The sequence below is a fragment of the Daucus carota genome, chromosome 6 (genome assembly GCF_001625215.2).
Source record: "Daucus carota subsp. sativus chromosome 6, DH1 v3.0, whole genome shotgun sequence".
NCBI lineage: Eukaryota > Viridiplantae > Streptophyta > Magnoliopsida > Apiales > Apiaceae > Daucus > Daucus carota.
In genome coordinates, this window is record NC_030386.2 from 15765148 (window position 1) to 15780054 (window position 14907).

The 14907-nt window shown below is 33.4% G+C and overlaps 3 protein-coding genes across 3 annotated transcripts; 1 reads left to right on the plus strand and 2 right to left on the minus strand.

The window, feature by feature from the left end:
• Positions 1-965: 965 nt before the first annotated feature.
• On the minus strand, positions 966-3929 carry LOC108224592 (protein translation factor SUI1 homolog). The gene is made up of 5 exons (XM_017399263.2): positions 3792-3929; positions 2614-2715; positions 2230-2435; positions 2092-2145; positions 966-1250 (listed from the first exon to the last, which is right to left on the minus strand). Exons 2-5 carry the CDS (start codon positions 2648-2650, stop codon positions 1206-1208), a joined length of 342 nt encoding a protein of 113 aa, XP_017254752.1. The 5' UTR covers positions 2651-2715; positions 3792-3929; the 3' UTR covers positions 966-1205.
• Positions 3930-7585: 3656 nt separating this feature from the next.
• LOC108227034 (2S sulfur-rich seed storage protein 2) lies at positions 7586-8205 on the minus strand. Its single transcript, XM_017402030.1, has one exon. The coding sequence runs from the start codon at positions 8158-8160 to the stop codon at positions 7663-7665; it is 498 nt and encodes a 165-aa protein (XP_017257519.1). The 5' UTR covers positions 8161-8205; the 3' UTR covers positions 7586-7662.
• A 5042-nt stretch (positions 8206-13247) lies between these two features.
• Positions 13248-13736, plus strand: LOC108227018 (2S sulfur-rich seed storage protein 2). The gene has a single exon (XM_017402009.2). The coding sequence runs from the start codon at positions 13248-13250 to the stop codon at positions 13734-13736; it is 489 nt and encodes a 162-aa protein (XP_017257498.1).
• The last annotated feature ends 1171 nt before the right edge of the window (positions 13737-14907 follow it).

Here is a 14907-nt window from a genome sequence, read left to right on the forward strand (position 1 = left end):
TTAGTATTTCGAGTTTTTTAGACATGGAATTTGAGAATTTGTTATTTTCCCCCTCAGGTATTTTGAGTTTTGCAAGCATGAGATTCAAAATTTGTTTTCCTTGGTCATGTTCGTGATGGAGTTTTCTGTCATGATTCTGTTTAACGACTAGTAATCTGAATAAAATTTTTTAATAACATAATAATATTATCATTTAACCCCCACTTTAACTTCATAGAAAACAATTCTTTTATATCTATACACTTTTTTTGCATTATATACATAACAAATATTTCTTTTTTTTAAAGAAAATAACAATTTTCGTCCAAGAAACTTCTTTTGCATTATATACATAACAAATATTCCTTTTTTTTTAAGAAACTAACAATTTTCCTCGAAGAAATGAAGGTAGTATGATTAGAACAAATTTTTTGATGAGAAACAACAAAAAACATAAACAAATCTACTATCATTACTAATCGGAATCAAATTTATCTGCCTGATTAAAATAAATTTTTTGATAAGAATCGACGTTACTAATCAGAATCAAATTTATTTGCCTATTACTCGTAATAATTAAACCGAAATTTCTACTCCATTTACCCTTGTCGTCGGGAATGTGAAATTCTAAAATATATGATCAGCTTGACAGCAATTGACAGAACTCCTCCAAACTCTGCGCAATAACATGTTTCTGTAACCACTCCGCTTGGCATGACATGAACCTTAACCTATCTTGACAAGTGAAGGTAAATGTGTTTTCACTCTCATCCCACTTTTGAAGTGAAACTTTTGCTATATTTGCATCCACTTTCACTTGCTTTCCTCCTTTTCTCCTTTTAAAAAACTTGGGAGCACAAACAGGAGTGAAAGTTAAATAACTTTACTTCCTTTTCACTTGTTTTCCTCCCTAATTATAACTCGGGAGCAGGGCGTAAGAATGGGTATATCTTCATTCTTCATAGAATAGCAACAGCAGACCAAAATAACAAAAGAAACACTTTTTAACCATCAGTTGGCAATTATTAATAACATAACACCAAAGACTAAGAAACATTTCATCACCATCCCACACAACACTTCCAAGAGCAGTTGCGTTGCAGCACACTGCCTATTAAAATACTTATAACAAATGACGATATATATAATTCAAGTGTACAAACTACAAGCACTTATATCATAATATGGTGAACATAAACTGCACTTCTGATAGACTCCTCTGCAGCTCAGAAACCATGAATTTTGATGTGCTCCTTCTTCACAATACCTGCCTGTTCATGAAACAAACACAACACAAAGATACAAATAATATGAATACCCTCATAAAGGAATGTGGCAACTAGATTCATCAGAAAAGTTTCGGAATTTCACAAAAAATTATTCATTTATTTTTCTCATTCTGTCATCCTATATTGTAAGATAATCAGACATAAGTTTACATAATTCCCTCAGCCAACAACTAATACAGACTAGTGAACACAAAGGAATCAAATAGAATAAGAGATAGCACAAAACATTTTGCATAGAATCACAACTAACTGTTACTATCATCATTTCTATTCGGATATCCTATTCAAATGTGAAAATTATTTTGATATCAATCACTTTCTAAAATAAGTCAAAGCATCTCTTTATCCCCCTCGGACAAGTAAATACTGCTGAGAGAACATAAAGAAGCAATATTGGATCAAACATTTGCTAGGCCAATAAAGTTCCTAATTTTTCAACCATCCTCGCAGGGTGCAAATAGCTGCAACTAGGCTCATAAAATAAGGACGTGGACGGAAGCAACTATAGATTAAAGATGCCCGAAAATACTGACAGGTCTTAAAAGATGCATATAAAACATCTCTCCCATTCTTCCAGCACATTATTATTTTCCAATTACTACTTCCCCTTTCTTTTCTTTTTCTCGCTGAATCAATTACTACTTTTTTTAGTACAGGGTGAGGGGAAGTGAGCATTGTGAGCCTGCCCATTGGCATATGTAGGAGCCTCAGCCACTATCGATCCCTAATAACATGCATATAAAAAATCCCTCCTCCCTTTTTGGGTACCCTAATATATTTGCATCTATATGTCACAGAGCTAAAAGAAAAAGCAAGTAATCACCTGAATCAAGAAAGTAGAAGCGTTTTTTCGCTGATCGCCTTGAAGCTGAATAACCTTCACATAAAACAACAAAGAGAAATAAGGCAACTCAAAAAGTATTTAAAATAATAAAATTTAGCCAATGGAGTCAATGGGTACCTGGCCTAGCTCAGGATCCTGGACAACAGTACCGTTGCAGCAAAACTCCTTCTTGAGATCCTTAAGAATCTTATTATAACTGAATTCTTTCTTCAAGCCCTGCACAGTTGTCAAGCTTTTCCTGCCATTTCGCTGTTGTACGCGAATATGCACGTACTCTTTCGACCCAGCACTAGAGTCCTCAGCAGTGGCCTCAGCAAAGGGATCTATATTAGCACAAAGCACCAAATGTCAAACATTAAAACAAGAAAACAAAAAGTACCATATAAAAAAAAACACAAATACTGTTGACAGGTATAACACAAACATGATCAGCAAATAACTATAAAAACGATGATAGTGTTGAAACATGTATGAATCAATTGCGCAGTGAAACCTTCTTACCAAAAGCATTAGGAATCTGGATATCGAGGTCAGACATGAAACTTGACTGATGAACTTAACAACAGAAGGTAACTCTTTGCACCAAAACTCAAATGCCCAGACCTGTATCAAACAGATGATTTAAATAACTTAAATAACACAGTACAGTAATTTAAATGTATAAAATTAAGAGGGGTGTATTGGATTGGGATTTTAAAGCATTTTTTTGCATTCATGAAATTCGAGGGTATTCGATTGGGATTGTTTAAAATTCATTAAAATCCTGAGGTATTCAATTGGGATTTTAAATTATGCTACAAAATCTGGTGGTATTCAATTGGGATTTTAAATTATGCTTTAAAATCCGATGGTATTCAATTGGGATTGTTTAAAATCCATTAAAATCTGATGGTATTCAAATGCCGATGGATTTTTTTGCATTTCATAAAAGGATGAATTTTGTGGCATTCTTCAGTGTATTTTAAGTTTTTTGAAATCCCATCAAAATCAATGGGATTTTGAAGCATTGTACTGAAATCCTATCAACTCTGTGACATTTTATCAAGAATCCGCACAAAATCAAAATCCCATACAATCCATTAAAATCCATAAACTAAAAACAATCCATTAAAATCCCAATCGAATACACCCCCGTAAGTTTTTCATCGTCAGCCTGAACATGAATATGCATTATTTTAACCTATATCACAGGTACACAAAATTAAAAGCAAGAAACATCGATCATTCACACAATAATAATAACTAACGCAAGTGATTGCAGGCTTACTATAATTCACTACAACTACTTCACAACGAAACTACACAGCACCGGAACAAAAGACGCTTCACCATCACATTAAAATATACGAGCATCGCAATTTCAAGAGAGTCTATACAATTCCAATCAATCACAAACATAACAATTCCGAGAGTACACACAACTCCAAATAATAACACCGTGAAAATCATATTCATAGCAGCTCACAAACAAGCATCCACTAATCAAAAAAGAAAAATAATCAAAAATTACAGATCTAGAGTAATCAAATCATGATACAACTACAACAATTAATTTCTTATTCATACACATAAAAAACGAGTATATCAGCTAATATTCACCGAATAATAAATTAATTTAATTCAACAAATATCAAAAGAGATCTAGTAAATACAAATATAAAGAGAGGATGGAATAGTACCAGATCCGGTGGATAGGGTTTGAAATTGGGGTAAATGAAACCCTAATTGAGAGAGCACGGATGAGAGTCTGAGCAGATAGAGTTTGTTCCCCAAATGAAGTGATGCTGTTTATTTTACTGACCAGACTACATTATTTGGGCTTTCAGATTGTTTTTGGTTGGGCTTGTGTTTTTTTATGGGCTGAAATGGGCCTGGTTATACACGTGAGAACACGTCTTTATTTATTTATTTAACAGGCTCTTCCATCACTAAATAAAGGAATTTTGCATTTAAAATTATAATAACTAGTTGAGAAGCCGCGCGTTGCGGCGGCCTATAAAAACTATATTAATTATTCAATATTAATATTTTGCAGAATACAATAATTTTGTGGCTGTCTATAAAAAAGTATATTAATGCTTAAAAATTAATATTTGTAGGATAAAATAAATTTTATATTATAAAAATCTTGATGTAATACCAATAATAATATATAAAATTGCAAAATTTGGACTATAATTCATGGTGAAAAGATGAAAATATCTTTCTACACGTAATTAACAATTTAAAGCACAACAAATCTTAATTTTATACGCGTTTTTTTTTAAAAAAGTTATCATGTTCTTACATTGTCACCTTCCTCCAATTTTTTTGGATTGATCGTGCACAAAAACATCTAACTTAAATCCGTGAGATAGCAGTCTATATAACTACCCTTGCGTGTAACAGCCTTTATTTTTTAATACTGTATAAACAGCTTTCACTTAAAAGTTACTTGAACGGAGCAAACAGATAATGCATGAATAATATTTTCCTGTATACAAAGCAAATCATATAAAAATAAACAACAACAAACATGTCCGATGAACAAAACATGTATTATAAAAGAATAATCAACAAACATACATCACTAATAGTTAATTTATTGATATCATCCATCAATATGATGTCAAGACTATATTCTTCTCCCGTGTTTGGATTTGTCGACTCCCACCTAGCTGTTTTTTACTTGCAACAACCTTTATATTTTTTAATACCGTATAAACAGCCTTCACTTATCGTTGCAGAAGAACGGCACCACTGAGTTAAAAATCGAGTAAGAGAATTATCACCAGAGAGAGAGGTAGGACTGTGGTATGAGAGAGTATGTTGTGTTTAGATGATCCAAAACCCTACAACCTATAGGGGTATTTATAGGTGTAGAGAGACTTGTTTATAGGTGTAGAGAGACTTGTGTGCTACTCTTTCCCATAATTAAATAATCTGAAACAAAATCAGATTAAAACTTTCAAACTGCTATATTCCATAAATAATCTAAAACAAAATCAGATTCTGAAACTTACTTCTAATATATCCGAAACTAAAAAAGGTAGTTCTAATTTTTGATATTTTTCATCCGAAAATTCCAGAAAATTAGAAAAATATAACAGAGCGATGTGAGAGGCGCCACCTACACGCCCCTCGCTACTCCTTTACATAGAAATGAAATCAGATTAAAATTTTCAAGAAACTTGCTTCTAATATATCCGAAACTAAAAAAAGGTAGTTCTATCGCTTCTTCTTTATATAGAAACAAAACCAGATTAACTTTTAAGCTACTATATTCCATAAATAATTTGAAACAAAATCAGATTCTGAAACTTGCTTCTAATATATCCGAAACTAAAAAAGGTATTTCTAGTTTTTGATATTTTTCTTCCAAAAATTCCAGAAAATTAGAAAAATAAAACGGAGCGATTTGAGAGGCGCCACCTACACGCCCCTCGCTTCTCCTTTATATAAGTATATTGATTTAATTAGAATTAGGGGCCGTTTGGTTCGCTTCGGGGAAACGGAATGAAATCTAGAAAGGGAAACACGGAGAAAGGAAAGGAATGATCCTGAATTGTTTTACCTGTTTGGTTTTGTTGCAGAAACGGAATGAAAATTTGTGCGATTAATTTTATATTCGATTTTCTTAATATTATATAATTTCAAAAGAGTTAAATGTATTCATATCTATAACAAGATAATTTATTTACATTCTAATAAATTAATATAATTTATTTAAACATACTATTAATTTTTTAAATAAATTAACATGTGAATTATGTCACAATTATATTTAATTTAAAAAACTAAATTAAAAAATGTTTTTAATTCTTAAAAATACTTTATATGATAATCTTTTATTTTAATTGTTTAAAATATACTCAAAATAGAAAAAATGTGGGGAAAAGGAATCCAAATACCTAGTTGGGGGTGGGGAATGAGTTATGAGCAATATCAGGTAAACCCACTACTAAAAAAGGGGAAAGGGAATGATGATTTTTACCAAACAAATACGTACAAAGGGAATCAATCTCCTGAATACCCATAACCAAACGGCCCCTTAGTCCACGATTTGTGTGAAACGGTTAAAATTAGCACTTTGTACAAAAGTCAATAACGAGGATGTCATTTTTTGAATTTGTTTACTGGTCGAACATCTGGTGACGTACTTTGAATTCGAAAGTGCCTCTGAAACTGAAAGTAAACATTTTATATGGAGGGCAGCTCAAAATATACTGCCTACTAAGGAATAGTTATTGTCCAGAAGAGTTATTGTTCTTGATACATGTCCTGTGTGCAATAACGAGCTTGAAACAGTGTATCACATCCTGATAACATGGTCGTTTGGTAATTTTCTTGGATTCATGAACCAAGAAGACGGCAAAGAGCGTTGGGAACATCCACAGGAAGGAACGTACGGTTAAGATCAACGTGCAGCGATATTCGAGAACTCGAGTAGCTCGAGATTACATACGCGAACTGGTAGCTGCTAGTGCTAGGTGCAGAGAAGGTCGACGTTTAGCTCCTGAATTAGCCGAAGCTTTGGGTATTAAGGAGGCTTTGAGCTGGATCAAGGATTAAATTGAGCAATCATTAAGTGGAGACTGATTGTTTAACCGGGGTTCAAGCAAACCGTTGTTCTTCAATCTATCTGTCCTATCTTCGTAGGGTAATAGAGGAGTGCAAATTTTTATTGTCTGAATTACAAAATCATTTGGTGATGCTGGTTTAAATTTGTTAAACGATCCATCCGCGAAACAGGTCGCTCATTTCTTACCAAGACACAATAGTTGTATAGCTAATCATATGGTTACCAGAACTCCATCAGGTAATGCACAGAGATTTGAATGCTTAATGAAATTTATTTCCTTGACAAAACGAAAAGAAAATTAATCGACTATTAAAAACGAAAAATACTGTATTACTCGATTTCAGTTGGATATCCAATACCAGATACACACAACATAAATGCGTAACATTATTTGAATATTATAAAAGTATAATAATGAATTGACACTGGATATAAGTTTTCAAATATCTATATTTTGGCATGAAAAATACATTTCATATATGATTATATAAAATATAAATATATTTAAATTAAGAAAAATGAGAATTTTTACCATCCTGGTTAAAATCGGTTGTTTTCACATTATCTCAATTAAAAACTTGTTATATGTCCCTCCGCCGTAACCTACTTCCACTCCATTTGGTCCACCTTAAAAGAATATTTATTATTTATAAATGAAAAATATGAAAAATTAATAAATTTTTTTTAATATTTACAAGTCTCACCTGTGCATCCATATTCATGTCCTATATAGCAGTTTTCTTCCTATTTTGTTCCGATCATTTTCCGGTTCATTTCACAACTGATTCTGATGACTACTATGTATTGTTTCTTTGTTTACTGTGATGTGTTCGTCGTAAATCGTATTTGATATTGCAAGAAATGATCATTAAACAGAATAGCAAGAGAAACCACACGATTGTGTGCTTTATTATATAAAAAAGGTTAATTGCTAGCTGCCTGCCTATCTAAATCCAAGTTTATTAATTCAGACTCATGCACGAAAATGTTTATGCAATCCAGTAGGTCTGTCCAAAGCTGCATTCCTGTGGCTGATCAAACTTGCATCGACTCGGGAGATTCTGGGCCTTCTGCAGCATCTGTCTCATTTTCTTGCTTTGCATGCTTTGTCCACCCTCCATCTGTTGCTTCACAACATCCCCAATCGCCGCACATCGGCACATGGGCTTAATTTGTTTCAGCTCTTCGCAGCATTGTGTCTGCAGCTCTTGTTGTTCTTCTCGTCTTTGTTTTCCCTCGTCACTCTGGACAATCATTCTCAGACTTCCTCCTCCTTGTTGTTGATCCGGGATAAGGAATCTCTCACACATGTTGAAGTCCTTGCCTTGGATCTCTTCACGACATTGCTGCCTGCTGCCTTGCTGCGAAGAGGATCCTTCGTCTTCGGTGGTGGTGGTGATTGTGGTGACGGTAGTTGTGTAGGTGGTTGCTGTGGCCACAGCAAAGAGAGCAATAAGAAGAGCACCGAAGAGTTTGAGGTTGGCCATTGTTTTTGCAGCTAGCTAGGTTTTTGTTTGATTAGAAGTGTTGGTTAATTGCTTGATGGATGTGCAGAAGTGGTTCAGCTGCTGGCTATTTATCATGAAGCCGAAGGTTAATTCCGGGAATTCACTTGCACTGCAAACACGTACGTGGAGAAACATGTTGGAGAAGGAAGTGTTGATCTTGTTACACGTAGAAATTACATGCAGATGAGTCCACAGCTTCCAAGCAGGGAAGAAGCTTCTCTTTTGCTCTTTCATTTGCGGATAAGCATCCATCCTGTTCAACTTTTTCGCTGTATTCGATGGAAATCTTATGAATACGTCCGTGGTTGGAATCGGACAAATTTACATGCAAATGCTTCTCTATCCAAACTACTATTCTACAGAGCGATTAGAACAAAGTAAATGCAATTAGGGCTGTTCACGAACTGAACTGTTCGCGAACAAGCTCGAGCTCGGCTCGATAAAAACTCGGTTCGGCTCGGTTCGTTGAGAACTTGATCTCGAGCTCGACCACATAAATGTGTTCATTAAGAAAACGAGCTCGAGCCGAGCTTTTAGTGTGTTCGGCTCGAGCTCGACTCATTAAAACTCGAAAAAATGCAATATTTTCAGAATAATTTCGTAATATATACATGTTATTGAACGCAAAATTCAACATATAATATATCAAATCGATCAGGAGAATATTAACTATAATATAGGGGTTAATTATCAAGTTGATCACTGAAGTGAGTTTAATATATCAAGTTGATCACTGAAGTGAAAACGATATCAAGATAGTCACTAAAGTCACCATAAATATCAAACAAGTACATTCAAATATGAGTTCAAGCAATAAAAATATTATTTATAGAATTTTACACATCATTTTTAAATGTTACCACAACCAACTAAGAGGTTATGACTTCTAGTATTTATGATAATATATTTAGATTTTATCAAGTTTTTTTATTATTTATTTTTTATTATATAGTTAATTTATTTGTTTTAATTAAAAATAAATAATAAATAAACTTGATAAAATCTAAATATATTATCATAAATATCAGAAGTCATAACCTTTCAATTGATTGTGGTAACATTCATAAATAATGTGTAAAACTCTATAAATAATATTTTTACTGCTTGAACTTATATTTCAGGGTACTTGTTTGATATTTTTGGTGACTTTAGTGTCTTGATACCATTTTCACTTCAGTGACCAATTTGATACATTAAACCCACTTTAGTGACCAACTAGATAATTAACCCTATAATATAGTGACATCAAAACACACTAAAAATTTTATTTGGCTTGCTATTTTAAGAGTCAAATAGCGGTTTGACCTTATTTTTTTTCTAACTCGGCTCGGCTCGCCTCGTATTTGTTCGTGAACAAACTCGTGTTCGGCTCATTAGTTCACGAGCTCGAGCTCGAACACAATTTTTTGTTCGATAAGAAAGCTCAGCTCGGCTTGATTCCATAGAAAAAAAATTTAAAACTCAGCTCGGTTCGGTCAAAACTCGGCTCGGCTCTGTTCGTGAACGGCCCTAAATGCAATCCTTCCATCCTGTGAAATGGATAAGTTTGAAAATGGGTTAAATATCAAAGTGGTCACCGAAGTGGAGGTCATATATCACTTTGCTCACTAATTTTATCGGGGTCTCATTTCAATCATTAAAGTCACAATAAATATCAATCAAGTACCTCCAAATTTTAGTTGAAGGAGTAAAAATATTATTTATAGAGTTTGACACATTATTTTTGAATACTATCACAACCAAGTAAAAGGTTATGACTTCTACTATTTATGATAATATATTTAGATTTTTTAAATTTTATCTACTATTTTTTTCTTATTATATTAATACATTTTTTTGTTTTAATTAAAAATAAATACTAAATAAAATTGATAAAATCTGAATATGTTGTCATAAATGCTAGAATTCATAACCTTTTAATTGGTTGTTGTAATATTCAAAAATAATGTGTCAAACTTTCTAAATAATATTTTTATTCTTTGAACAGAAATTTGGAGGTACTTGATTGATATTTATTGTGACTTTAATGATTGAAATGAGACCCCGATAAGATTAGTGAGCAAAGTCATATATGACCTCTACTTCAGTGACCATTTTGATATTTAACTCGTTTGAAAATATACATGCATATATACATGCTTGCTACTTGCTAGCAACGACCAGGATAGTCCGACTCTAGGATTATGATATTAATATTTATATAAAGAAGTACCTTTTTTATTATGGCTCTGATTTTGTAAAATACGGAGTATTTTTGGCATTTATAATAAATCCACCACATTGTTCTGTAATCGGAGAAAAAGTGTTAATTCGTAGTTGATCAATAATAGAAAATTAAAATTATAAATCTTGCGAATTACATTAGAAGGCGTTTGGAAACGTGCATTTCATTTGAATCATGTTATGGCTCTGATTTTGTAAAATAGGGAGTATTTTTGGCATTTATAATAAATCCACCACATTGTTCTGTAATTGGAGAAAAAGTGTTAATTCGTAGTTGATCAATAATAGAAAATTAAAATTATAAATCTTGCGAATTACATTAGAAGGCGTTTGAAAACGTCTATTTCATTTGAAATCATGGATTTCAAATGACAGGATTTGAGTTGGCTGTCAAATTCTCCTGTTTATACTGATATTTGAATATCCAGATCCAAATTTCCACATAGATTATTCGATTAATTCAGAATTTCAAATGAAATCTTGATTTGCAAACGAGCTATTGATGTATTTGATTGTTAGAATTACTAGCTAGCTCCAAAGAGGCCATTAATGTATTTGATTGTCAGAATCACTGGCTAACTAGCATATGATCACCAACTTGAGGTATCCGGTCATAGTAGTTTCGGGATGGGCTGAAGGTGAGTTGGAGTAGTCAAGTTCATCAATGGTTTAACTGTTTATCTAGTGTGTGCTTATAAACACATGTTAGATACTTAAATTTCATATTTTTGATTCATTTTAATTGGCATAATTGTTATTTATGTAATAATGTAAGGGGGTTCACCAGCAAAAATCAATCAAGCTTATAAATTACAATCATATACATTACTTTTAAATCATCAAGAAGTATATGATGTAAATGATTTGGAAAGACTTTTTTTTAGCAGGGAACAGCCTTTGGGCAATTAGTACACTCAAATTTTCCTTAACCTTTTTTACATCAGCTTGACAACCATAGCAACTGTTAGATGACAAAATACTTGTATCATCGACGCTTTGGATTTTCACATTGCACAATTTTTTCCGCCGGAACATCTTTATATTAAAAGAAGTTTAGATTTTAGGGTCATTCAAAAGAGTGGAAAAGAGATGCTCATTATTTTTGAATCTTAATATAAGTAGTGTATATATATCATTACACTCAATCGTTTCAAGGATAGTGTCTCAATAATTGGATTAAAAAATGTGTCAATTGGTGTTCGAAAGTAGTATACTAATGTTGTGTTTGGTTGGGGTGAATGAAAATGGGGGGAATGGAATGAGATTTGAACTATAATTTAGTTGAATGTATAATAATTTCATTCCTTCCACCATTCCATTCCTATCATCCTCAACTAGAGCTCAAACCCTCCATCTTGTGAAGGAATGCTCCATTCCTTATCATACCTATTTTCTACTCAATTCTTATCATACAAAATTTGCCCTCACTCATTTTGTTCAAAGTCCTCCATCCTACACTCTATTATTTTCTTTTATTTATAATCATTTCATTTCATTCCATTCCATTCCATCCACCCCAACCAAACACAACATAAGTTGCATCAAAGATGGATTGATTTAGTACGTGGGAAGATAGTAAGAAACTTGCACAAATTAAGGCATAGACTAAGAAAATATGTATTCCAATTTATGATATGTCGTCGAAAAATGAACTTACTTCTAAAACTTTTCAGCTTTGTACTTGTCGCAGTGACTATTTTTGGTCGCTGGACTCGCTGCTCATCTCTTTATAAGCGACATCGTTTTTGGTCGCAAGTTCATCCCAAATACTTACTTTATGCGAGTGCTTGCATCAAATTTAAAGGAAAAGTGCCAAAGCTTAGACATTAGTGATCAAGTGGCACATAACTTTGCTCAAAAAAAAGTGGCACATAACTAATACATATATAAAGTATTAATATCAATCTCAAATCTTAATATACCATAGATATATGATTTATTTTATTTTATTTAATATCTCTTGTTCACTAAGATCGTCTATATTAATTCCATTTATATATTTTATTAGCCGGAACTGAAAATTGATTGTCCAGATTTCTTTCTCCAAATAGTAAGTCTGGATGGGTTGGTCTGGTATACTAAATTCTTTTAAGGACTCGTGATCGTTGCTAGCAAGTAGCAAGCACCAACTCTGTATATATCTAGGATGGGTGCCGGAAGTGACAGTATTCAAAATTTTGCATTCAACGAAAAATTTTAACTTTTAATTATAAACTTAGTATTCATGATTTCAGATCCAAAACTGTAACTAAGCTCTAATCACTAACCAGGAAATGAAGAGAATGGGAAAAGAGGGTGAACAAAAAAAATTTCGATACTTCTCCTTTGTTTAGTTAATTAACTATATATGATAGATATTTTTAAATTATTTTTTTGCCTTATTCTCCGCCCCTGAATCCCCATCCCGAACTTATCCTTTTCACAGGACGGAAGGATTGCAATTACTTCGTTCTAATCAGTTTGTAAAATTGTAGTTTGTATAGAGAAGCATTTGCATGTAAATTTGTCCGCTTCCAACCACGGACGTATTCATAAAATTTCCATCAAATACAGCGAAAAAGTTGAACAGAATGGATGCTTATCCGCAAATGAAAGAGCAAGAGAGAAGCTTCTTCTCTGCTCGGAAGCTGTGGACTCATCTGCATGTAATTTCTACGTGTAACAAGATCAACACTTCCTTCTCCAACATGCTTCTCCACGTACGTGTTTGCAGTGCAAGTGAATTCCCGGAATTAACCTTCGGCTTCATGATAAATAGCCAGCAGCTGAACCACTTCTGCACATCCATCAAGCAATTAACCAACAATTCTAATCAAACAAGAACCTAGCTAGCTGCAAAAACAATGGCAAGCCTCAAACTCTTCGGTGCTCTTTTCATTGCTCTCTTTGCTGTGGCCGCAGCAACCACCTACACAACGACCGTCACCACAATCACCACCACCACCGAAGACGAAGGATCCTCCTCGCAACAAGGCAGCAGGCAGCAATGTCGTGAAGAGATCCAGAGCAAGGACTTCAACATGTGTGAGAAATTCCTTATGCAAGGTCAACAACAAGGAGGAGGAAGTCTGAGAATGATTGTCCAGAGCGACCAGGTGAAAGAAGGACAACAAGATATGCAGACACAATGCTGTGAACAGCTGAGACAAGTTAAGCCCATGTGCCGATGCGCGGCGATTCAGGATGTTGTGAAGCAGCAGATGGAGGGTGGACAGAGCATGCAGAGCCAGAAAATGAAACAGATGCTGCAGAAGGCCCAGAATCTCCCAAGTCAATGCAACTTTGACCAGCCACAGGAATGCCGATTTGGACAGTCCTATTGGATTGCATAAACATGTACGAGTCTGGATTAATAAAGTTTGATTTAGTTAGGCAGCTAGCTAGCAACCAGTGGCTAGCGTGAGTGAGTCTACCTTTTTTATATAATAAAGCACACAATCGTGTGGTATCTCGTGCAATATCAAATACGATTTACGACGAACATATCACAGTAAACAAAGAAACAATACATAGTAATCAGAATCAATTGTGACATTGAACTGAAAATGATCGGAACAAAATGTGAAGAGAACTATATATTACACATGTTTGATTAATGGATGCACAGGTGGGAGCACCGATATTGCTGCTTACCCTCTATTATACGTTGATTCCCGGTCAAATTTTATACTGCAAATTATCTAGTACACATGGATAATATTCAGGACTTGTATGACCTAGCTCTTCACCTAGCTGTGATAAATTCCTGCAAATTAATTGTCGACCGGGGCGATAAATGTCAAGCACATCACCGGTGATAAATATACAAGCACCTTAAATAAAACACCAATCGTAAAGAGGGCAGACCAGGATTTTTTTTCTTCCCGGGATTGAGTAAAATAAAATTTGGCCAACAAAAAAGTGAGTAAACTAGCAAAAAAATCACTTGCAGTTAGTAACAAGGGTCGGAGTATTGCCTATATATATCGTCTTAATCCACCAAAAATCAAATTAGCATAGAAATAGAATCTAGTTGATCAATTTTTAGTACTATTTTTTACCGTAAAAATCACTAATTTGTACATCATAAATCATTATTTTCTATATAAAAATGTAACAAATATTAATACAATTATATAATTAGTAAATTAAAAAAATAAATGTTTAACATTTTTCACCAAAAAAATCATTGAAAATTAATTATAATATCCAACAAATTCTACTCTGAAACCAATTTATTAAAAGTGGTTATACCGTTCAATATTAAGTCTAAAAAAATAGACATAAAATACTAAAATTATAGTACCGTCCACACACAAATCACATACTCAACTTACACCTTACAAGTCCGGGCAATAACAATTTGGAAGACTTGTCTAATAAACAGTACTCTCCCCGTATCTTATTATTTTTTCTATTTGCCTTGAACACGTTTGTCAACGCATACTTTCAATCGTTAATATCTTTAGTTTCATGTTAGTATTAAATATAAAAACTTTATCATATTAAAATATTTATAAATAC